The 25,369-nt window shown below is 48.8% G+C and overlaps 2 protein-coding genes across 5 annotated transcripts; one reads left to right on the top strand and one right to left on the bottom strand.

Moving 5' to 3' along the window:
- The first annotated feature begins 6,244 nt into the window (after positions 1 to 6,244).
- SV2A (synaptic vesicle glycoprotein 2A) lies at positions 6,245 to 20,426 on the top strand. Of its 4 annotated transcripts, none has more exons than XM_043877512.1 (13): positions 6,245 to 6,399; positions 10,022 to 10,988; positions 12,509 to 12,689; positions 13,476 to 13,627; positions 13,742 to 13,875; positions 14,447 to 14,536; positions 14,769 to 14,879; positions 15,049 to 15,137; positions 15,804 to 15,968; positions 16,183 to 16,316; positions 17,172 to 17,378; positions 17,971 to 18,130; positions 18,544 to 20,426. In XM_043877512.1, exons 2-13 carry the CDS (start codon positions 10,367 to 10,369, stop codon positions 18,725 to 18,727), a joined length of 2,229 nt encoding a protein of 742 aa, XP_043733447.1. In that variant the 5' UTR covers positions 6,245 to 6,399; positions 10,022 to 10,366; the 3' UTR covers positions 18,728 to 20,426. The 4 variants fall into 4 exon arrangements, with proteins under 4 accessions (XP_043733447.1, XP_043733448.1, XP_043733449.1 ...); XM_043877513.1 differs by lacking the exon at positions 6,245 to 6,399 and adding an exon at positions 7,290 to 7,441; XM_043877514.1 differs by lacking the exons at positions 6,245 to 6,399; positions 12,509 to 12,689 and having other exon boundaries at positions 10,851 to 10,988.
- Positions 20,427 to 23,269: 2,843 nt separating this feature from the next.
- On the bottom strand, positions 23,270 to 24,244 carry BOLA1 (bolA family member 1). The gene is made up of 2 exons (XM_043878254.1): positions 24,110 to 24,244; positions 23,270 to 23,759 (listed from the first exon to the last, which is right to left on the bottom strand). The coding sequence occupies exon 2, from the start codon at positions 23,754 to 23,756 to the stop codon at positions 23,349 to 23,351; it is 408 nt and encodes a 135-aa protein (XP_043734189.1). The 5' UTR covers positions 23,757 to 23,759; positions 24,110 to 24,244; the 3' UTR covers positions 23,270 to 23,348.
- Between the last annotated feature and the right edge of the window lie 1,125 nt (positions 24,245 to 25,369).

Genomic DNA, 25,369 nt, shown 5'->3' on the forward strand with positions numbered 1-25,369 from the left:
CTAGGGAAGTTCCAACTGTAAGAATAATAATAGCTAACATTTACTGAACTCTTACTACATGCCAGGTACTGAACTGTTTTATATGCACTATCTCAATTAATCCTTAAAACAATGCCTTAGATAGATTTTACTTTTACGATTTTTAGATTTTGCTTTTACACCAATTTTAAGATGGGGAAGCTGACATTAAGTTCCTTGACCAAGATCACATGCTAAGAAGTGGTAGATGTAGTAAATGAAATAAGATCTGTCTGTATGCAGGTCAAGAAGCAACAATTAGAACTGGACATGGAAGAACAGACTGGTTCCAAATAGGAAAAGGAGTACGTCAAGGCTGTATATTGTCACCCTGCTTATTTAACTTATATGCAGAGTACATCATGAGAAATGCTGGGCTGGAAGAAGTACAAGCTGGAATCAAGATTGCCGGGAGAAATATCAATAACCTCAGATACCCAAATGACATCACCCTTATGGCAGAAAGTGAAGAAGAACTAAAGAGCCTCTTGATGAAAGTGAGAGGAGAGTGAAAAAGTTGGCTTAAAGCTCAACATTCAGAAAACTAAGATCATGGCATCTGGTCCCATCATTTCATGGCAAATAGATGGGGAACAGTGGGTTGACTTTATTTTTCTGGGCTCCAAAATCACTGCAGATGGTGATTGCAGCCATGAAATGAAAAGATACTCCTTGGAAGGAAAGTTATGACCAATCTAGACAGCATATTAAAAAGCAGAGACATTACTTTGTCAACAAAGGTCGGTCTAGTCAAGGCTATGGTTTTTCCAGTGGTCATGTATGGATGTGAGAGTTGGACTATAAAGAAAGCTGAATGCCGAAGAATTGATGCTTTTGAACTGTGGTACTGGAGAAGACTCTTGAGAGTCCCTTGGACTGCAAGTAGATTGAACCAGTCCATCCTAAAGGAGATCAGTCTTGGGTGTTCATTGGAAGGACTGATGTTGAAGCTGAAACTCCAATACTTTGGCCACCTGATGCGAAGAGCTGACTCATTTGAAAAGACCCTGATGCTGGGAAAGATTGAAGGGAGGAGGAGGAGGGGACAACAGAGGATGAGATGGTTGGATGGCATCACCAACTTGATGGACACGGGTTTGGGTAGACTCCGGGAGTTGGTGATGGACAGGGAGGCCTGGTGTGCTGTGGTTCAGGGGGTCGCAAAGCATTGGACACGACTGAGCGACTGAACTGAACTGAACTGAACTTCGTAGCCAATTGCTTAGTCACATTATACGATTGTATTTACTGAATAAATACTTGTTGAATGAATGTTTTGCTTTGTGACTTATTGGCTTTCTATATAAGCTATCCCCTCTCTAATTGGATTAAAAGTTCCTTGGGGATAGGAATTTTGATGCTTCACTTGTTAGCATCTCTCACTGGAACTTTATGGTATCTTAGAGAGGCTGTTATTGACCCTCTTATATCCCTCTTTATGCTCCCCATCCTGACAATCTCATGTGTGTGAAGTGGAGGTGGGTGCCTGGTGTTGAGGAGTAGTCAATATTAAAAAATATTTTTTTGGCATGCTATGTGCTTGGCATGCAGGATCTTTAGTTCCCAACCAAGGATAAATTCATGGCCCCTGCGGTGGCAGTGCAGAGTCTTAACCACTGGACCACCAGGGAAGTCCTGAAGAAGAGCCAATTTGATGGGTAAGTGGTGAAAGAAGTTACACAAGAAAGTAGTATAAGGTCGTGATTAAAAACCTTGGAAAGCTCTGAAACCCAGAGCTATCAAGCCAGAGACCTATATACTGTGTGAACCTACATATATGAAGCTCTAGAACAGACAAGTCTATGGTGACAGAAAGGAGATCAGTGGTTGCCAAGGATAGGGAAATTAACTTCAGAATGGCCCAAGGGAACATTTAGGGGCAATGTTCTTTATCTTGATCAGAAGGATGCTTACAGGGAAATATACATTTGTTAAAACACATGGAACTATACACCTAAGATGGATACAAAGAACTCTGCATCTATACTGCCTTTGTTCAAATCCTAGTTTTGCCATTTCTGAGTTGTGTGATTAATCAAGTTACTACTTAACTAATCAGTGCCTCAATGTCATCTGTAAATGGTGATCATTTCATAGGTTAATAGGGGTGAGTTAATTGTTGTAAAGTGGTCAGAAAAGTGCCCAAGTCAGGTAATTCCTCTAACAATGTCAGCCATCATTACTATACACCCATTTATCACCTCCTGCTCCATAGTCTTATTTCCCACACCCAACATAGGCCATTTGTGGAGAAGAGTGGTCTGAGGGGTAGGAACAAGTCTAGACTAAAAGACTTCCCTGGTAGTCCTGTAGCTTAGACTCTGTACTCCCAGTGCAGAGGGCCCGAGGTTCAATCCCAGGTCAGGAACTAGATCCCACATGCCGCAACTAAAAGTTCACATGCCACAACTAAAGATCCCGCATGCTGCAACGAAGATCTAAGATCCCGCATGCCGCAAATAAGACTCGGCACAGCTAAATAAATAAATCAGAGATAAACATTAAAAAAGAAAGACACACACAAAAATCTTCAATATTTTTACTTAAGAAATACTTAGCAGTAGTAGTGTTAGTCGCTCAGTCGTGTCTGACTCTCTGCAACCCCACAGACTATAACCCACCAGACTCCTCTGCCCATTTAATTCTCCAGCAAGAATACTGGCGTGGGTTGCCATTCCCTTCTCCAGAGCATCTTCCCCACCCAGGGATCAAACTTCAGGTCTCTTGCATTGCAGGCAGATTCTTTACTGTCTGAGTTACACAGATCCATAAACAAACAAAACAAATTATTTAAGTATTTCTGTTAAGTATTTCTTAAGTATTTTTACATATACATGTACCTTTTCCACTGCCATTTAGATTACAATGTAGCACATTCCCACCATGTGACCACTATTTTTTTTTCACTGTTTAAGTTGCTTTTTCTTGAACTTTATGTAAATGGAATCATATAGTGTGTACTCTATTTTTTGGGGGGGGGGTTGAGTCTGGCTTCTGTGCTTAGTAGTGAGAGTGCTTGTGAGATCTTTTTATGTAGCTGTATACTACTTTATGCAGCTATATACCCATGGGGTCGCAAAGAGTCAGACACGACTCAGCGACTGAACAACAAATACAGTAGTTCAGTCTTTTAAAGTAGTATTTCCTGTATGGGTCTTCCCCACTGGTTCAGCAGTAAAGAATCCACCTACAATGCAGGAGACATGGGTTTGATCCCTGGGAAGATTTCCTGATGGCAACCCCCTTCAGTACTTTCACCTGGAGAATCCCATGGAGAGAGACGCCTGGCGGGCTACAGTCCATGGGGTCACAAAGAGTGGGACATGATTGAAGCGACTGAGCATGCACTCGTTTGCTATATGAATATGCCACAATTGGTTTATCCAAGTTTTACCATTCTTTGGCTGACAGACATTTGAAGTTTTTGACTATTACAGATAGAGCTGCTGTGGAAAATCTTGTACTATCTTTTTTGTAGGACATATGCACTCATTTCTCTTGGGAGAGTATTTGTTGGATCAGATTTGACTTGTTTTTAAAGGATCACTCTGACTGCTGAGAATAATGGGTTTTAAGTAAGCAAGATTGGAAGTAGGGGAGCCAGTTAGGCTGTTGCAGTATTGAGGTAAGAGATGATGGTGGCTTAGACTAGGGGGCAGGGGTGGAGATGTGGTTGACACAGAATATATTTTAAAGGTAGGGCCAACAAGACTTGCTGATATAGGGATAAGGGAAAGAAAGGAAACAAGGATAACTGTAAGGTTTTTGGCACCTTGGTGAAGAGATGGGAAAGAACTCATTCAGAAGTTTAAGGATATGTTAAGTTTTGAGATGCTTGTTAGATATTCATATGGTTGAATTGAGAGATGTTGAACTGACAGATGATGATTTTGAGTTTGGGCTTGGTGGAAAGGTCTGGACCTTTGGAGATAAAAATGTGGGAATTAATATCATACAGACAGCATTAAGGTCAAGGATCTACTTGAGGTGATCACAAAGAGAGTAGGTGGAAGCAGAGAAAGGCCCTGGACTGAGCCCCTAGGAAACTTAATGTTAATGGACCCAGAAAAGGGGCCCATGAAGGAGTAGCTGGTGAGGTGCATGGGTCCTTGGTTCTAGGGAGAAATGATAAAGTCTTTCCTTAGAACTTGAAAAATATATCCACCCTTTCCCTCTAAGAGTACAAGATTTCTATTTTAGAAATGGATAAGTAATGGATAAGTAGAGAGTATGCAGTTACCTTAAAGAGAAGACATGGCTCCCTGCCAGCAGAATTTGGCTATGACCTAATTGAAAATATTTATATATTTAAATGAAGAATATGTCAACCTGAAGAGAAGTCAGCAGTGAATGCTAGTAAAGGGAGAGTCCCTCAGTCCCATGTCGGCACAGCCTTTCCAAGAGCCATCCTGGAAAGAGTGCTTTAACCAGCAGAGTTAGAGTAGTCCAGGAGCATTGGCAAGACTGCCCACAGCGTAGAGATGGGGGTGGAGAATCGTAGCCAAGAAGAGTTTTCTGAACCCATTGGCACGACTTCTTGCTGGGGATGGCCAGATGCCATTAAAGATACAACTCCTCCTCTTTGGTTATATCAGTGTGCATTTATATGTTGACATTATTGTTGACTTGGTTTAAAGGGAGAGAATGTGCTGGACATGCAGACATGCGTTTTCCTTCAGTGTGAGTGACAGTTAAATTTCTTGTTGTAAATTAACGCTTATGTATTATGACTTTATGTTTTAGTAAATTGTAAACCTTGTTGGCACAGAACAGTATTTCCAAGATGTAGCTTTGTGAAACTCCAGAGACCCACATCTTTGTCAGTGGTAAATTCAATGCCACCTGTGAGGTTGGGGACACACAGCCTGCCAGCCCTCTTCATGTAACGTATCCCAACATTTTGAAACCTCTGTGCTTAACAGAAAAGAATCACACATTATTAAATATAAAAGAGGTCCAATGCAGCATCTACTCTAAGCCCCTCATTTTCCAGATGAGAAAACTGGGGTTCAGAGAGACAGAAAACTTGACCAAGGGCCCACAGCTTATTGGAAGTGAGAACCCTGGTCAGTGCTCTGTCCAAATAACCCCAGGCCTTACCTTGAATAGGTAGACCCACATTCAGTATGAGCATCTCCAAAGCACCCTGCTTCCCTCATCTCTGAAGCAAATATGTTCACCAAGTGGTATGTGTTGGATCTCTAAGCCCAGGTTACTGATACAGAGGCAAAGGAAAGATAAAGGAAAGAATTAAAACCAGTTCACCTCATTCTTGCCCTGGAAGCAGAAGTGTGTGTGTGTGTGTGTGTGTGTGTGTGTGTGTGTGTTAAGAGAAAGTGGGGAAGAGTACTGTGGGAGTTTTTTGGTTTTTTTTTCAGTCATTGTAACAAATACCTAGGGCTTCCCTGGTGGCTCAGTGGTAAAGAATCCACCTGCCAATGAAGGAGATGCAGGAGATCCCTGGGGTCAGGAAGATCTTCTGGAAAAGGAAATGGCAACCCACTCCAGTCTTGCCTGGGAAACCCCATGGACAGAGGAGCTTGGCCAGTTAGTCTATGGAGGTGATAAAGAGTAGATATGACTTACGGACTAAACAACAACAATAAGAAGCAAATAATTGGAAGGGGAGATGCCCAATTGGTCATGCCCCTAAAACCCCTGCATCTTCTCCAACCTCTACTGTCACCAGCAGAACGGAGGACAAGGAGGTCTGATTGGAAATAAATAGTCTGGACTATCTCTGGAAAGAGATAACAAGGATCCAGGAGTTTCCTTCTCCTGCAGTTCAGGATAAAAACCACATGTTGTTATTCTTGCTTCCTGAGACAGCCAGGTAAACTTGGAGTGGGAGCAGTCCAGATTTGGGAGTTTGGCTGGGAACAGTGAGGAAGGGAAAGGGGCGCGATTTGAAGGCAGAGCGAGTCCCTAAAATTCGTGGGTCTTCCCATTCTGGGACTGAGGCGCTGAGGAAGGGGCCGCCTCGTTCACCATCTCCCTTTCTGTCTTCCCACTCGCCTTCCTGACATCAGTATTACTTTCCTTAGATCCTTTAGTCTTTAACTAGGAGGGGCTGGTGTCATCTCCAGCGGCCCCTGTGACAGCCCCCCCAGCTCCCTCACCACCTCTCCCCGGAGCCCCGAGTCCCTCCCCATCCTCTTTTTTCTTCCACCCCCCACCCCCCAACAATGGTCTCTCCCGAAGCTCACTGTGCGGGGGGGCGGGGGAGGGCGGGGGGAGGGCGGAGGCGGGGCCGGAGCCTGTGGGGGGGCAGGTCTGCATTGCTGCTTCCCCCGGTACCCAGAGCAGACGCCGCTGCCGCCTGCCCCGCTGCCGGGACCCCCGCCCTCACCCGGACTCCCTTATCTGGGGGACTCAGCCCAGGTGAGACCCCTCTCTCAGTTTCTCAGCTTCACCCCGCCCCGGGGCAGAAGCAGCCTCGCCTTGCCTTGCAGCCATTTTATCCTCCGATGCTTTGCTTGTGGGGAGGGTGACCGTCCCTCATCAGGGGTGAGGGGATTGCTGGTGGTTTGAATGGACATTTATGGCGGTTGCTGTGCTGATCAGAGAAGGAAATATATATATATATATTTATACATATGTATGGAGGAGGGGTGTTTTTCTCTACCTTAACCAAGTCCATACTACTCTCCTCAGATTTTAACGGGGGTGGGGGCTTGTAAGGTGGAATAGGGTTCCCTCAAACTCCAATTCCCAACTCATCTTCCCCGCCTCCCCCCGCACCGCGTGATAGATGACCTTGGCTGGGGCGGGAGAATATACGCTGCCTCAGTCTGTGCGCCTGGACTTGGGTTGCGGGGTGGGGGGGGGCGGTTGGGTTTGTGGGGGGTGTGTGGGGGGGTTGGTGGAGGAAGGGCAGATGAAGGAGGGAAGGAAGGGAATGGTGAACGGAAGTGTTGGGTAGATAGAGGTGGTGAACAACCAGGCTTGGGGGCACGGTTGGGGGTGGGGCTGGAGGCAGGCAGTCGCTCCGGGGCGGGGGGGGGGGGGGGGGGGTGTTGAGTGCTGATGGGCACCAGTCCAGCAGCAGAATCTAGGGTGAGGGGAGGCGCTGGGAGAATGGGTTCAGTTAGTTCTAGGGGCTCCGCTCTTATACCAGAGTAGGGCAGGATGGGGAGGGTCGCCGCGGATGCTGGCAGGGGCGGTCTCTATGCCTGTACGCGTGAAGGTCTCCCCTTGCATTCTGGTTCCTGCCTCTCCGAATTCCTCCTTGGACGTTCTCGGCTGACACCTTGATCTTTTCCCGTCAGAAGTGTGGAGACTCCATCTTCCAAACCGTAGGGTAGCATGAAGGCAGGGGTGGTGCAGCCTTGGCTGTCCTGGGGTGGGGATCGAGGCTCAATTACCCAGCAGTGATAGGGAGGGTGCTCCAGCACCTCTCTCCCCCACATCCATGGATGTTTTGGTAAGTGATTGTTTCTAACGACCTTGTCACCTGGGCTAGGGTGGGTTGGGAAATCCAGGTGGCTTCTAAAGTCAGGGGCTTTGATGGAGGTGAGGGGTTCTGGACTTCCCCACCCCACAACCAATCCTGGGCTGAGTTATCCTGAGAGGAAGCCTTTGCTCAGAGTCTTCCGCCTCCCCCCACCCTCTGAAGAAAATCTCCCGGGCATGTTTTCCCATCAGGTGAAGACAGCCGACCTTAAAGGGCCCTGTAACCCTGAATCTTGTCTCCTTTAACCTCTACCTCTCTGAGTCTGTCTCCCTCCCACAAGCTTAGCCACCCTGTGCTGCTTTGGGGGCTAAAAATAGCACCACTTCCTCACCGGCTTGAAGAATTTGTGTTCCTTCTCTCCCTCCTGACCTCCTGGGTTTGTTGGCCCTGGGGGAGCTGGCTGTTGAGCCATCACATCCTGCTGTGGCTCTGGGGCCCTTCTGTACCCTTCCCGTTCCTCTCAGGGGTGAAGAGTGTAAACAAACGCAGGGCATGGCTCCTGCTGGGTCCATCTGCCTGCGTCAGGGTTTGGGTGGAGATCCTAATTGGGAAGGAAAGGTGAGGCAAGCAAATTGCATGCAGAAAGGGGATCCCACTGTTCCCTCTCTTTAATGGGGGATGGTTTGGGCCTTGAACCACAAGGAAAGGAGGTGACATAGGGGTCACTGGTTCTGGGTATCGTGGTCCACTGCTCACATCTGACCTGAGGGGGTAGGGCTCTGCTTTGCCAGTGCTTCTTTCTGAACTACATAGCATTACTTACCCTTTCTGCCTGGGCCACTGTGTGTGTGTGTGCGTGTGTGTGTAAGTGTATGTGTGACATTTAATGAAGGCCCTGGATGGGTGGGAACAGAATGAAGCAGGATATTTTTAGGGGAATGCTCTCTGATCAGAATCTAGTCCTGCTTCCTCTGCTTCTATGAAGGAAGAGGAGCTTCTCCCATGCTTGCCTCTGGAGGATGTCTTTTGTGGGGGAGGGGAGGTCCAAGCCCCCTTCATTCTATATCAGCTCCTACGCAATGCGGTATTTATGGACTCTCTTTTCCTTGACTCCTGGAGGAGGAGCAGAAAGGATTAAGGGGGATTAGAAAGGGAGGCCATGGAGGAAGGAGGTACAACTATAGACCTTAGACGCCCATGTTGGAAATGTATGTGTTTGATTTTCCAACCCTACCCCCGCCAGTGAAAGGGGGTCCATTTATGACATCCTGAAGGAAGGTGGCAAGCCAGTCATCACCTCTTTTTTAGAGTTTGGTCTGCCCTTTTTCCGCATGATCTCAGATTCCAGGTCTCCCTTTTTGCGAGTCTTACATTGTTTGTCTGGAGCATACAATATGGGTCCAGCTGCTGGCATTTGCTTGAAAACAGACAGAGGGGTCTTGGGACTCTGTATTGGGAGGTTACAACAGCATCCAAATGTGACCCCCCCTGCTTTGCCCTTGCTGCTTCTTTCACAGTTTTCAATCTAATAGGAAGCAAAGAAACTAATAGAAGGTCTGTTGTGAGATTAAATTATCACATCAACTTGGAGAAATAGAGATTATTATCCCCAGTTTAAATATAAGGACTCTGAGGCTTAGAGGTGTTCAGGAACCTGCTCAAGATCAGTTAGTAAATGGCAGAGCTGGAATTTCAATTTATGTCATCTGATTGTCATGCGCTTTGCACTGAACCAGCTCTCCTTGCCAGTATCCCTTTCTGCCATTCACCCTAAAGAGCATCCACAGGTGGCTTTTGTTCTAATGTCTTGTGAGGGAGTGGAGGTCATCTTACCACATCACTATCACCATGAAGAGTAATAACTAATATTTATTCATCAGTTGTTATGTGCCAGGCACTATGGTAAAGAGCTTATACTTATTATGTTATTTAATCCTTACTTCCCCCTCTTAAATGAGAGGGAACTAATGCTTTGAGGATCAGAGACATGCTCATGGTCACTTAGTAAGCTTTTGAAGCAGGAAGTCAAATCTAAGTCTGTCTGACTCTGGAAGCTGAGCTTTCACCCACTGAGCTATGTTGGGAGAAGATTCCACCTTATGAAGCCTACAAACATGGAACCTGAGGAAGGACCATGAAAGTCCCATCTTCAGATGCCATCAGTGGTCTGAAGGCAACAGATTGAAGGATTCAGTTGTCCTTCTATAGGTTCCCCCCAAGCTCTGCTCCCAGTAAGAAACCCAGACCAGACTAGAGAAGGGACTTTTGGTTTCTCTATTTCCTCTTTTATCCTTGGCAGACGGTGGTAAAGCAAAGGTCTGATCTTGAAGTGGGGCCAGGGATCAGGAGATGGGCTCGGGTAGGTGATCGTGACTTTGGAGCAAATCCCATGGGTCTAGTCTCCAAGGTCAAAGTAAGGGACGTATACTGAATGGCCCATAGCAGGCCCAGACAGTCATCCTTTTTTCCTGAGGTGGGCTTGAGGCCAGCAGGCCATCTCTGTAACACAAGGCCCAGGTGGGGCTCTGGGTCGGCAGGAGCTCTATATTGGCCTTCTTCAGTGTTTTAAACCTCACAACCTCCTTTTTTCTCCCTCTTATCTTTTTCTAGATCTCCAGAGGCTCCTGGAAGAGAAGTGGCAGCTTTTTCTGAGTTATCCTGGCTCCCCAGCTTAGCCTCCCCAACCTGGCTCCCCCTCCCCTCCCGGTCCCCCCGGTCCCCCTCTTCCTTCCCAATGCACCCAACTGAACTGGGTGTGGGCCAAAGCTCTTCCCTCCCTTCCCCTCCTAGACACTCACTGGCCAGATCCTATATTCTATTCTGTGCCCAGAGTTACTCAAACACACTTTATCTAAGTAACTCCGGGAAGTGGTCTTTCTGACTCCACGAGCCTTTGCGCAGAATCAAAATAAGGAAGGCGGGGGAGATTCAGTGAGGTAGTCCCAAAGCCCCATCATGGAAGAGGGCTTCAGAGACCGGGCAGCTTTCATCCGTGGGGCCAAAGACATTGCCAAGGAAGTCAAGAAGCATGCAGCCAAGAAGGTGGTGAAGGGCCTGGACAGAGTCCAGGACGAATATTCCCGGAGATCCTACTCTCGTTTTGAGGAGGAGGACGATGATGATGACTTCCCTGCCCCTGCTGATGGCTATTACCGCGGGGAAGGGGCCCAGGATGAGGAGGAAGGCGGCGCATCTAGCGATGCCACGGAGGGCCACGATGAGGATGATGAGATCTACGAGGGGGAATATCAGGGCATCCCCCGGGCAGAGTCTGGGGGCAAAGGCGAGCGGATGGCAGATGGGGCGCCCCTGGCTGGAGTGAGGGGGGGCTTGGGTGATGGGGAGGGTCCTCCGGGAGGGCGGGGAGAAGCACAGCGGCGGAAAGAACGGGAAGAGCTAGCCCAGCAGTATGAAGCCATACTGCGGGAGTGCGGCCACGGCCGCTTCCAGTGGACACTGTACTTCGTGCTTGGTCTGGCGCTGATGGCCGACGGCGTCGAGGTCTTTGTGGTGGGGTTCGTGCTGCCCAGTGCTGAGAAAGACATGTGCCTGTCTGACTCCAACAAAGGCATGCTGGGTAAGGCACGCTGCGCTCCGGCGCATCCCGCCCCGAACTCTGCAAAACAGTTCTCTGTACCCGAGAACTGCTCCTGTCCTCACCACTGCATTCCTGGGGACTCTGGTCCCAAGATGTACCCGGGAGGGCTCAGGGTTCCTCTGACCTGCTCTCCGCCTCCCCTCCCCCGACCCTGACACCCTCCTCTGGAGGTTGGGTCATGGTGAGGTTGCTTGTGCAAGAGAAAAGGCAGCTGGGCTGGGGCTGGGGCCTGTAGTTGGGGGGTGGTCTGCTTAGTTCTGTAGGAGACGGCTGTGGTGGGATGGACCCCCATTTAGTGTTTCTTCCAAGTATTTCCTCTTGTTATCCTGATTCCTTCCCCTTTTGGGGGGTACAAGAAGGCAGTATCCAAACTCCCTGATTTAAATGAGGAGAGTCAGTTTGGGGTGGTGGGGGGCTGGGGAGAATCCAGCCAGAGAAGCTGGTCACACTTGTTCTTGGTTAGCATTGGGAATGTTCAGGGGCCAGCGAGTGATCTTTAATGGCCCTTCCTGATGGAGATCCCAAGGGAGGAAATTCCCTAAAAGGGAATCCCTCAGAAGGGATCAGGTCTTGCTCTGTCACCAAGTTGCCACGAGATCTTGGCCAGTTTCCTTCTCCCTCGGGCTGGGCTTGGGCCTGGGTAAAATGCAGAGTTTGGAGTAGATAACTTTTAAGACCAATTCCAACTCTGATTTTATGAAGGAAGAAAGGAACAGGGGAGTTTTGGGACCAGAAGTATTGGAACTGGAAGGAATAAAAAATGGATTTATATGTGGGCTTCCGTGGTGGCTCTGTAAAGAATCTGCCTGTAATGCAGGAGACTGGGGTTTGATCCCTGGGTCGGGAAGTTACCCTGGAGAAGGAAATGGCAACCCACTCCAGTGTTCTTTCCTGGAGAATTTCAGGGACAGAAGAGCCTGTGGGCTACAGTCCATGGGGTCGCAAAGAGTTGGACACAACTGAGTGATTTTCACTTTCACTTTTGTGTGTGTGTGATTTCCTGGGAGGATTGAAGGAACGGAGCCTCTTTCCCAAGGAACATGAGAGACACCTCCTGCAGCTTGGAGGGCATCAAGTCAGAGAGGCTAGAGGGGATCCTGGGAGGGTCTGGGAATCTAGGCAGATCCACTTCTCATTCCAGGCAAGCTAGAGATGGGGGTATTGTGTATGCATGTGTGTGTGTGTGTGTGTGTCTGTGAGGCAGCAAGAGAGTGTGAGCGAGCAAGAAGGAATGAGAGGGAAAGAAAGGAGAATTCTAGGGTTGTCCCCTGTCTGCATCTCTGCCTTTGAACCTCCAGGCTGCAGAGATGACCTTCCATCTTTGCTCATGTAATGCATCCTCTCTCACTTGATCTCATCTCTGGGTAGACTTAGCTCCTACAAGTCCTTCAGATCCTCTGTCCATGCTGCTGTAGTTTCAGCTCATTTAAATGTCTGGCGAGTGGGAGAACCTTGGTGTGTCTGCTCATACCCCTCCTGCCTCTGTTCTTCTCCTTCAGGCCTCATTGTCTACCTGGGCATGATGGTGGGAGCCTTCCTCTGGGGAGGGCTGGCTGATCGGCTGGGTCGGAGACAGTGTCTGCTCATCTCACTCTCAGTCAACAGTGTCTTCGCCTTTTTCTCATCTTTCGTCCAGGGTTATGGCACTTTCCTTTTCTGCCGTCTCCTTTCTGGGGTTGGGTGAGTGTTCCCCTCATGAGCCCCTGGAAGGCAGGGCTGCGCCTTGGTTGCTGTTATACCTCTAGGGCCCTGCATACTGCCAGGCACACCAGCTATACCTCAAATATGTGTGAGCTGAATGAATGAACTCCCCTCCCTTCAGGCCAGTTTCTCCCTGTCCAGGACCTGTCTACTGTCTGTCCAGATTGCCATTCCATATCTGGTTCACTCCTGAGTCTGCCACCCTACCTTTCAGTTCTATTCTGAGTCTGGTTCCCTCAAGAGACCCAGTGGGGCTCAACTTCACCCCTGGGTATCTGTGGTTATCCCCTTCCCAGAGTATAAATATTTCCTGCATTCAACAACAAACCTTGTTCATACCCATACCTGCCAGAACTCTGAAGTCTTGAGCCACCCAACTTCTACACTTCCTCTGCCACCTGCATGTACCCTCTGCATTGTCTCCCAGCTCTCTTCTGGCTTGCTTCCTCAGAATCCTCTTGTTCTTCCTTTGGGGATTTTCCCTCTTTCCTGTGAGTATCAGCTCTCCCTTCCAACTCTGTAGTCATCTTCAAGATTCAATGTTTGTTCCTTACCATTCCCTGAGAACTGCCTGACTGTTTCCCAGGGTCCCAAGGATGGGTGCCTGATGGCTGGTGGTGAGGGAGCTTATAGTGCATGTTGTGAGGAGTAGTTTCTCTTTAAAAGGTTCAGAAGATGAAAGGGACTTGGGGATCCAGAGCAGTGGGGTATGGGATCAGGAATATGGCCATTTTCTAATGCTGAAATTCTTGCAATGCCCTCCAGGATTGGAGGGTCCATCCCCATCGTCTTCTCCTATTTCTCGGAGTTTCTGGCACAGGAGAAACGTGGGGAGCATTTGAGCTGGCTCTGCATGTTTTGGATGATTGGTGGAGTGTACGCAGCTGCTATGGCCTGGGCCATCATCCCCCACTATGGTGAGCAGCCCCCAGAAGATGCACCCCAGACTCTCTCTCCTCTCCTGTGCTCCCTATGGTAGGACCCTACAGCCTTTAGCCTCTCTGCTGACACTGTGACTCTGTCCTTGCCAGGATGGAGCTTTCAGATGGGGTCTGCTTACCAGTTCCACAGCTGGAGGGTCTTTGTCCTCGTCTGCGCTTTCCCTTCTGTGTTTGCCATTGGGGCTCTGACCACACAGCCTGAAAGCCCCCGTTTCTTCCTGGAGGTGATTGGGGCTGGGGCTGGGCTGGGGGGAGGGCAGCAGGGGCTCCTGCGTTCAAACACCCACCATGGGCTGGGTCTGGTCCACGTGGCAGCCTTCCTTTCTCAGGGTCCAAGGTCTGGGGGGCCTTGATTTCACTTCCTTTGTCTTAGAATATGTTTCCAGGGGAGTTCCGTGGGTGTTAAAACCAGAGGACCTGCTTCACCACGGGTGGCTTAGGGTTTTGCAGGCAGGGGTCCTGATCCTGGCCCTGACGTTATGGTTCAAAAGAGGATCCTCCAGCCCACTCATCGCCCCTCCACTTTATCCTGACCCAGCAGGGTGAGGATGCTCCTCCTGCTCTGACTACATACTTGCCCAGCATCTTCATTTCCCCCTTTTCAGTTTCTCTTTCCATTGTGCCAGGGGATCCCCGACTCTTGCCCAAGCCTGGTTATCTCTTGCTGTGCTCCCCCTTGGGCTCTTTCGGAGTGGTTGGTGGATGTGTCCCTAGGTCAGGTTGTGGGAGAGGGATCTGTAGCCCTGGGTCAGGAAGGGGCTGACCCAGATATGGGGATTGTTTCTGTGGCTCTAGAATGGGAAGCATGATGAGGCCTGGATGGTACTGAAGCAGGTCCATGACACCAACATGCGCGCCAAGGGGCATCCTGAGCGAGTCTTCTCGGTAAGCCACAGTCCTCCCCTCAGTCCTCCGAGTGCCCACACCTGGCCCCTCCCTGGACTCCTCCCCTCACTCACATCCACCTTCCTAGGCCACACTGAGATCTCAGTGGGATCTCTTAGGGTATCATGTCTCCCTCCCATCTCCCACTTTGCTACCGCAGGAGAAACTGGGGTACTTGGAAGGGCTGGAAAGTACAGACTAAGTGACTGCTCACTCCTTCTTTTGACCCCAGGTAACCCACATTAAGACAATTCATCAGGAGGATGAGTTGATTGAAATCCAGTCAGACACAGGGACCTGGTACCAGCGCTGGGGGGTCCGGGCCTTGAGCCTGGGAGGGCAGGTAATGGGGGAAGGGATGGTGGAGAGATGGAGAGGAAGGCAGGGCTGGAGCCTGGGTGTGGGGGTGATGGGTGAACTGGAGGGAGGTGGTAGGGCAGAAAAATGAGGATCTGGAGGTGCTAGAACTACTGGCTGGCAGCCGCTGTATGACTTTGTCCTATTCCACCTAGGTCTGGGGGAATTTTCTCTCTTGTTTTGGCCCAGAATACCGCCGCATCACTCTGATGATGATGGGTGTGTGGTTCACCATGTCATTCAGGTGAGGAGCTGGGTGGGGTGGGTCGGAAGTGCTGGATGTGATGGTCTGTGGGTTGGGAGAGAGGTGGAGAAAATGGAAATGAAGGGGATGAATGATGAGGGAAGGTGCTGTTTGGATCCCCTCTGATACTCCACCCGGCTCGTCTACCTCACTCCTTAATCCAACAAACTTATAGGCAGAACAGTATTAAGTTTCTATTCTGTGCCACGTACTCTGCTGGGATGGAATAGATGTGGTCTCAGTCCTCACGGAGATTACATTTTGGTCTAGGAGCCAGACAAACTAGCTGTAATGAGGAGTGCCACGGTGGGGGATGTGCACTGGGAACAGGCGAACGGGCTTCCCGGCCCAGATCGCTGGTAGGCTGGAGAGGGGATGTAAGTCCTGAGGGATGAATAGGAGTTAGGCTGAGGGTGGGATGGGGAAGACTGTTTTATTTAAACAGAAGGTAGAGCAAATGCCTGGGAGGTAAGAATAGGCGGGAAGGTTAGAAAAACATGAAGTCCCCCAGAACCACAGCAGTTGGTGAAAGATGAGATGAGGTGAGAGATGAGGTTGGGGAGATGAGCACGGTCCTAACATGGGCTGACTCCTCTGTTTCTTTCTCCTTCTGGATTGTGTGGTTCTAATCCATGAGCCCTGATTCCATTGCCCTTGACGCTTCAGCTACTATGGCCTGACTGTCTGGTTTCCCGACATGATCCGCCATCTCCAAGCGGTGGACTATGCAGCCCGCACCAAAGTGTTTCCTGGGGAACGCGTGGAACATGTGACTTTTAACTTCACCTTGGAGAATCAGATCCACCGAGGGGGACAGTACTTCAATGACAAGTATGTGGGGATCTTTGGGCTTCACCCCTTCCATCCCTCCTACCCTTTGCCTTTTTTGTGAGCCTGGGGGTTCAGAGACAAGGTGTTTGGGGGCAAAGACCTGTGGTTCTTCTCAATCCTGCAGCTTCCTGTCTTACTTCACTGTTACTTCATGAGTGTTGGAGGAGGGTATAAGAATGAAGGGAAGGTGGCTTTCATCATCCTGGCTTTACAGGTTCATTGGGCTACGTCTGAAGTCAGTGTCCTTTGAGGACTCCCTATTTGAGGAGTGTTACTTCGAGGATGTCACATCCAGCAACACATTTTTCCGCAACTGCACATTCATCAACACCGTGTTCTATAACACTGGTAAGGTGGGATGGCTAGAGGCTGACAGACCAAAGGATTGGGTGGACCCTGAGCTGGAGAAAGGGAACCTTCTTCATTCCCTAACTCAGAGTTCTCAAGCTGAGCTCTTCAGAGCCTTGGAGGTGATAGGGGGGCCTGTTAGTTACTACCAGCAATTACAAAAATCTAATGGTAATTGATCATTTTTCTGTAATAAGTAGAACATCTGATGAAAACATCAAGTTTGCTTTTGGCTAGAATTGAAACAACTCAATATTGTGATATTAATGCACTTTTGAAGAGGGCAAAATCATTCAAAAGAGCAGCCTTGGAAAAAAAAGAAAAAACAATAAAAGGGATATTTGGTGGAGAAAAGGGAGTCAGGGCCTTAATCCTTTGCTTTAACAGGGATTCTCAAACTATATGCACAGGAAGTGCTGGTTTTGTGAGCTAGACTGAGGTTTCCCACCTCTAAATGGAGTGCTAAATGAGTTTTCCTATCTTGCAGGAAAAAATAATGGATAGGACTTCTAAGGCTTTTTAATATTTTGCTCAGTAATTCATCCTAAACTTATGACTCTGCTACTACTTGTAATTAGCTAGAGCAGACAAAAAGAATGAACAAGAAAGCAGTAGACATCATTAAGGAGAAAATATGGAAACAGCCAAGTGCATTGTTTCATTTCTGGTCATTTTGTGACATAAAAGGATCCTAGCTCCTATGGTGATGTCATCTGATATTTTGCCATAGTGTCCTGACTGATTCTGAGAGCCCCGCCTGCTAAACCCCTCAGAGGCACAGCCCTGGGCATGAGCACTAGCAGCCCCCCTCTCACACGTGCCATGACTGTCTGCCCGTCTTGCCTTCGCCCCCAGACCTGTTTGAGTACAAGTTTGTGAACAGCCGTCTGGTGAATAGCACATTCCTGCACAACAAGGAGGGCTGCCCCCTGGACGTGACGGGGACGGGTGAAGGCGCCTACATGGTGTATTTTGTCAGCTTCTTGGGGACGCTGGCTGTGCTTCCTGGGAACATTGTGTCCGCTCTGCTCATGGACAAGATTGGCAGGCTCCGAATGCTTGGTAAGGGCGAGAGGCTGGGTGGTGGTGTGTCACAACTGGCCAGGAAGCTGGGGGGAGGGCATGGCCGTCACCAGGCTTCTCACCTTAGTCTGTGGAAAGCTTAGCCAGAGAAGGGTCTCACGTCTTCTGCTTGGAGGGAGTGGGGGGAGGTGGGGGCTGCATGACCAGGCGGGGTCTGGTGAGGAAGCTCCTCTGGGGATAGGAGGTGGGCAGAATAGCAAGTCTAGGGTACAGGCTTTGGGGTCATGGGTTCTGAATCTCAGCTCTACTGCCTTCTTAGCTAAGTTACTCACCTCTGCGAACCCAGCTGTCTCATCTGCAACATGGCAGTGATGACAGTACCTCTTAGGAGGCTGAATTATTAGTAATGTGTGTAAACCATCCAATTGTGTGGTGCATAGCTTGCACCGAGGAATGGTTGGTAGTGATACTGTTAAAAAAAAGACAATGTAAGTGAGGTTGGAGATAAGGAAGTAGCCTTCCTTTTGGGTACCCTGGCAAAGAGTCTCATCCTGGTCGAAGGGACAGAGTGGGCTGCAGGTGGCTTTCACCGTGGCCACGCTCATGCTGCGTTCTTCCTCCCTGGCTCCAGCTGGCTCCAGCGTGATGTCCTGTGTCTCCTGCTTCTTCCTGTCTTTCGGGAACAGTGAGTCTGCCATGATTGCTCTGCTCTGCCTTTTCGGGGGGGTCAGCATCGCATCCTGGAACGCGCTGGACGTGTTGACTGTTGAACTCTACCCCTCGGACAAGAGGTAACAGGCGTGTGGTGGGGGTAGGGCAGCAGGTTTAGGGCTCAGAGGGCAGGACAGAAATGGGGTGAGGAAGGGGCTGATGGGGAAAAGCATCTTTAAGGGTAAAAGGGTACATATTCCCCTTGAGTTTCGCTTCTAAAAGCTGGTAGCTTTTTTTTTTTTCCAAAGCTGGTAGCTTTTATATTCACTCCTTGAAGTCTTAACTATTAACCTAATTTTTTGGTGTCCCTTCCCCCTTGCCTCCCAATTTATCTGTATTCCCTGGTGTGCACCCCTCCTCTCTAATTGCTCCATCCTTCCTCTCCCTCTTGGACACTGCCCACCCTTCCCCCACAAATCCTCCCATGCCTCTCCCTTTGGCTCCCTCCCCGGCCCGTCCATCCCGTGTGCTGCGCTGGGGGACTCCTGAGCAGGACCACAGCCTTCGGCTTCCTGAATGCCCTGTGTAAGCTGGCAGCTGTGCTGGGGATCAGCATCTTCACGTCCTTTGTGGGAATCACCAAGGCTGCCCCCATCCTCTTTGCCTCAGCTGCCCTTGCCCTCGGGAGTTCTCTGGCCCTGAAGCTGCCCGAGACCCGGGGGCAGGTGCTGCAGTGAGGGAATCTCTGGAGCTTTGCGGGTGGCAGGCACACTGTGAGACCAACAATTCCCTCTTCCCGTTCCCTGCCCTGCCATCCTGGCTGCCAGAGCCCTCGTTCCCCCCTTCCTGTTTAGTGTCTTAGCCATGTATGCGTGAGTGTGTGTGTGTATGTATGTGTGTGCATGTGTGAGACCCCATGGGCAGGGACTACAGGGAAGGCTCCTCCATCCCAGATTTGGGGTGCAGCTCTATTTCCCACCTCTTACCACCCCTGACTTTGCACAAGAGAAGGCTTGGCCCCACCCTTCTCCCCCAGTGTTAGTGAGAGGCCCTTGCTCTTCCCAGCTCCTGGGGCTTTAGAACAGGCTTCCTGCCTTCCCTCTTATTCCCTCTGCCTGGGCTCTGGTGAAACCACAAGCAGGTGGTTATGCCGGGGGCTAGGGCCTGATGTAGACCATGGACCAAAAGAACTTCTTAGAGTTGGAAGGGCCTAGAGTGCCCTCTCATGCCTCCTGTTGGATGCTGGGGAAGTAGCAATAAACCTCAGCCCCCTGGCCTCCAGTTCCCCCTCAATTTGGGCTACAAGAAGCCTGAATTTTATGAAATTAGCTTTCTGATTCTTATTTATTTATATATTAAGTTCTGAGGCAGCTCAGCAGGACTGTGTGTGTGTGAATGCTTGTGTACACTTGTGTGTGTGTGTGTGCTGTGGGGTGGGGGTGTCATTATACTGTCCTAAAATACAAGCCAAGGGTAATTTCAGTGGACACACACACAAGTACCTGCCTCCCACAGTACCTCCCCTAACCTTGTTTCTGAGCCTGGCCTGGGTGGGAGGAGCTTCGGCAGGCTGGGAGAAGAGTCTCATAGTCTAGCGAAAGCCAAGGGCACCTGACAAGGTTCATCTCCTCCCCCTCTCTCAAGAAGCACAGGCCTCCTCTGGTGTGAGAGGCTCTCCCCACTACATAGCACAGACAGGAACAGCACAGCTGCCCTCCCACCTCCAGACTGTCCCCGCAGAGGCAGAGGAGCAGGGGAGGGAAAGAAACCAGTATGTGGTCAAACCAGCAGATCAAAAAGCACAAGGAGCTGGGGAGGGGCAGGAACCGGGCTTTCCCAGCAACTCCTGCAAAGTGGGAAGAGTTTCAGCAGTAAGCCAGGGACCCCTAATGCAGGGACCAGAAGCCTCAGTTTCCCCATCTCACCCTCCCCACAGGATAGCGCCTGTAGGTTAAGCTGCCCCTGCCCCCTGCCCCCACCCCGTGTGGCTGCTTTCTTTGGTGCCCCCGTCCTCCACCCCCCACACTGTAGCTGTGATGTGTTGTAGTTTTTAGCCGTTTGTAAATGTTAAAAAGTTAAAAGAAAAAAAGTGAAAACAAAAAAAGAAAATCCAAATTCAGCCTCCTCATGCTGCGTCTGGTGCCCCCACCCTTTGGTCACTCCCATTTTGTAAAAGTGAACCAGGTGGTGACTGTTTAACTCTGATGTCTGTGCTCAAAGAACTGCCTTCTCCAGTGCCCAGTGTATGAGTGTGTGCCCTCTCTCTTCACCCTTCACTTGCTGGACGCAGCCCTCTGCCCTGCACCTCCCTGGAGGGACCCATCCATCTCCCTTACTCTCCTGGGGAACCCTAAATCCAACTCTGTTAATGTAAAAAAAATTAAATGAAAAATACTGATGAAAAATAAAAAGGAAACAAATCCTTAAAACCTAAAATGGCTAAGTCTGCTTCTTCGCCTCTACCTACATCCACCTTTATTCTGCCTCCTGAGGCAGAAGATGGTGAGCTGGGAAAACTCCTTTCTCCAGACTGAAGGCCAGAGTAACATGATGCATCACATTTACTTCCTGCGTTGGCCTCTATGCTGACCTTTCCACTTTTATAGATGGAGGGCCCCCACAGTTTCCTAGATTTGAAAACTTGGGGTAATGTCCTACAACTTAATAGCAAAACAACTAATAACCTGATTAAAAAATGGGCTAAAGACTTGAGTAGCCATTTTTCCAAACACATAAAATGACCAATAGGTATTGTTCAGTCGTGTCCGACTTCTTTGCAACCCCACGCAGTGCAGCACGCCAGGCTTCCCATCCTTCATTATTGCCCAGTTTGCTCAAACTCATGTCCATTGAGTCGATGCCATCCAACCCTCTCTCCCTCTTCTCCCGCCCTCCATCTTTCCCAGCATCAGGGTCTTTTCCAGTGAGTCGGCTTTTCACATCAGGTGGCCAGTAGGTATATATGTATATAAAAAATGCTCAATGTCACTAATCATCAGGGAAGTGCAATCAAAACCTTAATGAGATACCACCTCATACCTGTCAGGATAGCTATTTTATATATACGTGTGTGTGTGTGTGTGTGTGTGTGTATATATATATATATAGTGAGTGAAGTCGCTCAGTCGTGTCTGACTCTTTGAGACCCCATGGACTGTAGCCCACCAGGCTTCTCCGTCCATGGAATTTTCCAGGTAAGAGTACTGGAGTGGGTTGCCATTTCCTTCACCAGGGGATCTTCCCAACCCAGGGATTGAACCTGGGTCTCCAGGATTGCAGGCAGATGCTTTACCCTCTGAGCCAACAGAGAAGCCTCCAAATAATATATATATATATATAATATAAAGTATTGATGAAGATGGGGAGATAGTGGAACCCCTGCACACTGTTGGTGGGAATACAAAATGGTGCAACCACTCTGGAAAATATGGAAGTTTCTCAAAATTAAAAATAGAACTACCATATGATCCAGCAATCCCACTTCTGGGTATTTACCCAAAAGAACTGAAATCAGGATCCTGGAGAAGTTTTAGCACTCTCATGTTCATTGCAGCATTATCACAATTAGCGAAGACGTAGAAACAACCTGAATGTTCATTGACAAATGCCTGGATGAAAAAAAATTAATATATACATACAATGGAATACTTGCCAGCCTTAAAAAAAGGAAATTCCTCTGTGATAAACCATGAGGACGTTATGTTAAGTGAAAGAAGCCAGTCACAGAAAGATAAATATGCACGATTCTACTTATATGAGTTATCTATAATAGCTGAATAGAATCAGTGGGATGTTGGCTGCTGGGGCAGGGGTGGGGTGGGGAGAGGGACGAAGGGAATTATCAATCAACAGGCCTTAAGTTTCAGCTGAGCAAGATGATTAAACTCGAGATCTGCTGTATGACGTTGTACTTGTCAGTGATAATGTATCATACACATCTCATATTAAGTTTTGCCATAATGAAATAATATTTACAAAAACAAATTTAAAAAATCTAAAAACTCCGCAAATGAAAACAAATAACTTGGGAGTGATATTTCTTGAGAGTAGAACCAACTTCACTCCAAATCCTTTTGTGTCTGTGTTTTTTTTTAAATATAGATTCCAGATTCCATTCTTGATTTGTGGATTCAGAATCCTTTTTTTGGAAAAGAGGTGACCTAGAATCATATTTTAAACAAGCTCCATTGGGAATTCTTATCTGTGAGGAAATTTAAAAACCCTGCCTGAGGGTTACCATTGACTCCCCTTCTCACTGAGGGTTACCATTGACTCCCCTTCTCACTAGTCCATTTCAGTTCTAATCAAATCCTTTTGACTTTTTAAAAATAATAGCTCTCAAATCAACTCCTTCTTTTCCATTTTAACAGCTAAGCTCTCGGCCAAAGTTCTGCCTTCACCATTTGGTTACTCTCCATACCTCCAATTTCCTATGACAACCCACTAACATCACTGCCCCAAAATGCTCTTTGCCATCCTTTTCTCAAAACTCTTCAATGATGACTGCCTACTGCCTAACCAGATGCAGTCTAAACTCTTTAGCCGGAAATAGTAGATAAATGTTAACCAAGCCTTTTCTTTACCAAGTTCTATCCCCACACAGAGATCATCAGAAAATTGCTTCTCTAGACATTACTTGTTCCCCTCAGAATTATGACAACGTTTGGAAGGCTCATAAGAAAAAGGGCTATGTAAAATTTTCTCCATCTTCTAGACTCATTTCCTAGGTTATGATCTTTTCACTGCTTTGGTGCTTGTTTTTTAAAGATTTTTTTTTCCTCACAAGAAATGCAAATCCTTTTGGAAATGGACAGGTTGTTAGAAAGCCAAACATCCCCCAAGTCTGAAGTTCAAATGCATCCGTAACTGCTGTTTTGTCCAATAACTCTGCCCAGGTCAGCTTCTTTGCCCTTGCTTGGGCTCTTTACCCTGTTGGCAACAACTTTCCTCTCTTTTCTGGCTTAACGAAGCTCTTTCTGACTATGCCTAGGCTTCAAGTATCTTTCTTTTCCGAAGAACATCTGTAGCACTGACAGCAAGCCATTAACACCACTGCAATTCACCTCATATGATAATTTCTCTTTTAACGTACAGGATTACTAGTAACTTATATAAAGTCGGGCGATTCCTTAATCACAATTTAAAATGAAACAACAGGGCAGCTTTTGTCTGCCCTCCTTAGCTTAACCTTAATGTGAAATGAATCTCTCCTGAGAATACGCATATGCCAGTTAAATGGGCATATTACATTACTCGTTTCCAACAAATACCAGACTGTATTAAATGGAAGAAAGCCCCAGTAGTTTATTCTCACGCAACGCGTTTGAATCCTGGTCCTCCCTTTCTCCAGGTCCAGGGTTAGGTTCGACTTTTCTTGCTCCCACCTAGGCAGGGGGGGCTTGTGTCCAGTTGAGGGTTCTCCCTCCACTGGGCGGGGGTCCGCGCCTGTATGGCCAGGGCGTGGACTGGCCCAGCCAGCTCTTCTGACAGCGCCTCATGGACCAGCCGATGCCTTTGTAGGGGGCTCAGTCCCTCAAAGCGAGAGCTCACCACCGCCACGCGGAAATGGGTCTCACTGCCCGGTGGGACCGCGTGGCCGCCGCTCTCATTACGCAGCTCCAGCACTTCGGGGTTCAGGGCCTGCTCCAACTTCGTGCGAATGGCAGCCTCGACGGGACCGATGACCCCTGATCCCGCGCTGCCCCGGGACAGACAGACACGGCTGGCCATGGAGAACAGGCGTACGACCAGCTGCCCACTCAGCATCGGCTACGGCAGAGAGAAAGACGGGGGCAGTGAGGGTCAGGACCTCGCTCTTACTACCAGAGTCTCAACCACCCCAGCCCCCGCCTCCGGCCAGCGTCCACCCTGGGAGCCCGTCTAGACGACAGACAGTGAGATGCGAGGCACTGCCCCTTTCCTCTGTGTGACGTGGGGGATTGTGCCCTCCGCCGAGAGCAGCTGAAGGGCGGCGATGATTAGAGAGAGCCCGCGCTTCTAAGGGGATTCGCAAAGAATGAGCTGGAGGTTCCAAGAGTAGGGTGTATGCAACTCCGGGCTTTTGGTTGAGCCACTGTCCCTGTGCCCCCTCCCTGAACCCCAAACTGGACCCTTTCTACCTCGCACTCAGGCTTGGCTACCGCAGTTCCCCCTCTGGGACGGAACTCCTGACAACCCGGGCGAATGTAGATCTCGCGTACAGAGGCACTCTGGGAAATGGAGTCCTCGCTACGCGATAGAACAGGCAGGTGAGGGCTCACGGGAACTGTAGTCTCTGCTTGTCTCTTGAGGTCGTGCGTGTGTGCAGGCTCAGTCACTTTTGTGGTCTTTGCGACTCTTTGCGTCCCTAAGGAGACTGTAGCCCGCCAAATTCCTCTGTCCATGGGATTCTCCAGGCTAGACTATTGGAGCGGGTTGCCATGCCCTTCTCCAGGGGATCTTCCTGACCCAGGAATCGAATCCAGGTCTCCTACATTGCAGGCAGATTATTTATCATCTGAGCTATAGGGAAGATCCAGGTTTCCTGAGTCTTATGCATTGCAGCGCAGACAGATTCTTTTACCGCTGAGCAGCTGGAGAAGACCCTCTTGGGGTCCTAGGAGGTTCTGAACCTGAGACGTTGTGAAGAAAACGAGAATTCCTGCGCAATGGGGATTGATCCGTTTTATTGCCAATAGATCTTGTAGATCGATCCCTGGCTGGGGAAGCTACCCTGAAGTAGGAAGTGGCAACCCACTCCAGTATTCTTACCAGGATAATCACGTGGATCACTGCTGTATACTTAAGCATATATATTCTGAGACAAGGACATTTTCCTATATAACCACAATACCATTACCGCACCTAAGACATTTAACATTTGTTCAATACTATTATCTAATATACAGTTGATATTCAAATCTCCCCAGTTGTCTCATTAGAGCCTTTATTTTTTGAAAGTCAATCAAGGATCATGCATTGCATTTAGCCATCTTTAAATCTGTATTTTGCAAAGCTCCTTGGCTTCAGTGTGAGAACCGTAAAGGAGGTAATGGCACAAGCAGGAAGACCAGTTTGGAGTCTGGTGTAGCAGTCTAGGTGAGAATGTTGATGTCTTGGACCGTGGTGGTGGTGGAGGAGGTGGAGATGGAAAGAAATTGTGGGTACAAGGTATACATTAGGAGGGTAAAACCCATAGCGTGTGGTGATGGGCTAATTATGGGAGGGAAAGTATGAAGGATAATTATCAGCTTTGTGCATCAAGATGGATGGCATTTGTTCCTAAGATACAGAACTTTAGAAGAAGGGTTGGAAGGGTGGGGAAGGGGAAGACTAGGTGTCCATTTCTTTTTGGACTTGAGTTCGAAATGTCTTTATGATATCCAAGAAGATATGTCATG

The sequence above is a fragment of the Cervus elaphus genome, chromosome 20 (assembly GCF_910594005.1).
Source record: "Cervus elaphus chromosome 20, mCerEla1.1, whole genome shotgun sequence".
NCBI classification, from domain to species: domain Eukaryota; kingdom Metazoa; phylum Chordata; class Mammalia; order Artiodactyla; family Cervidae; genus Cervus; species Cervus elaphus.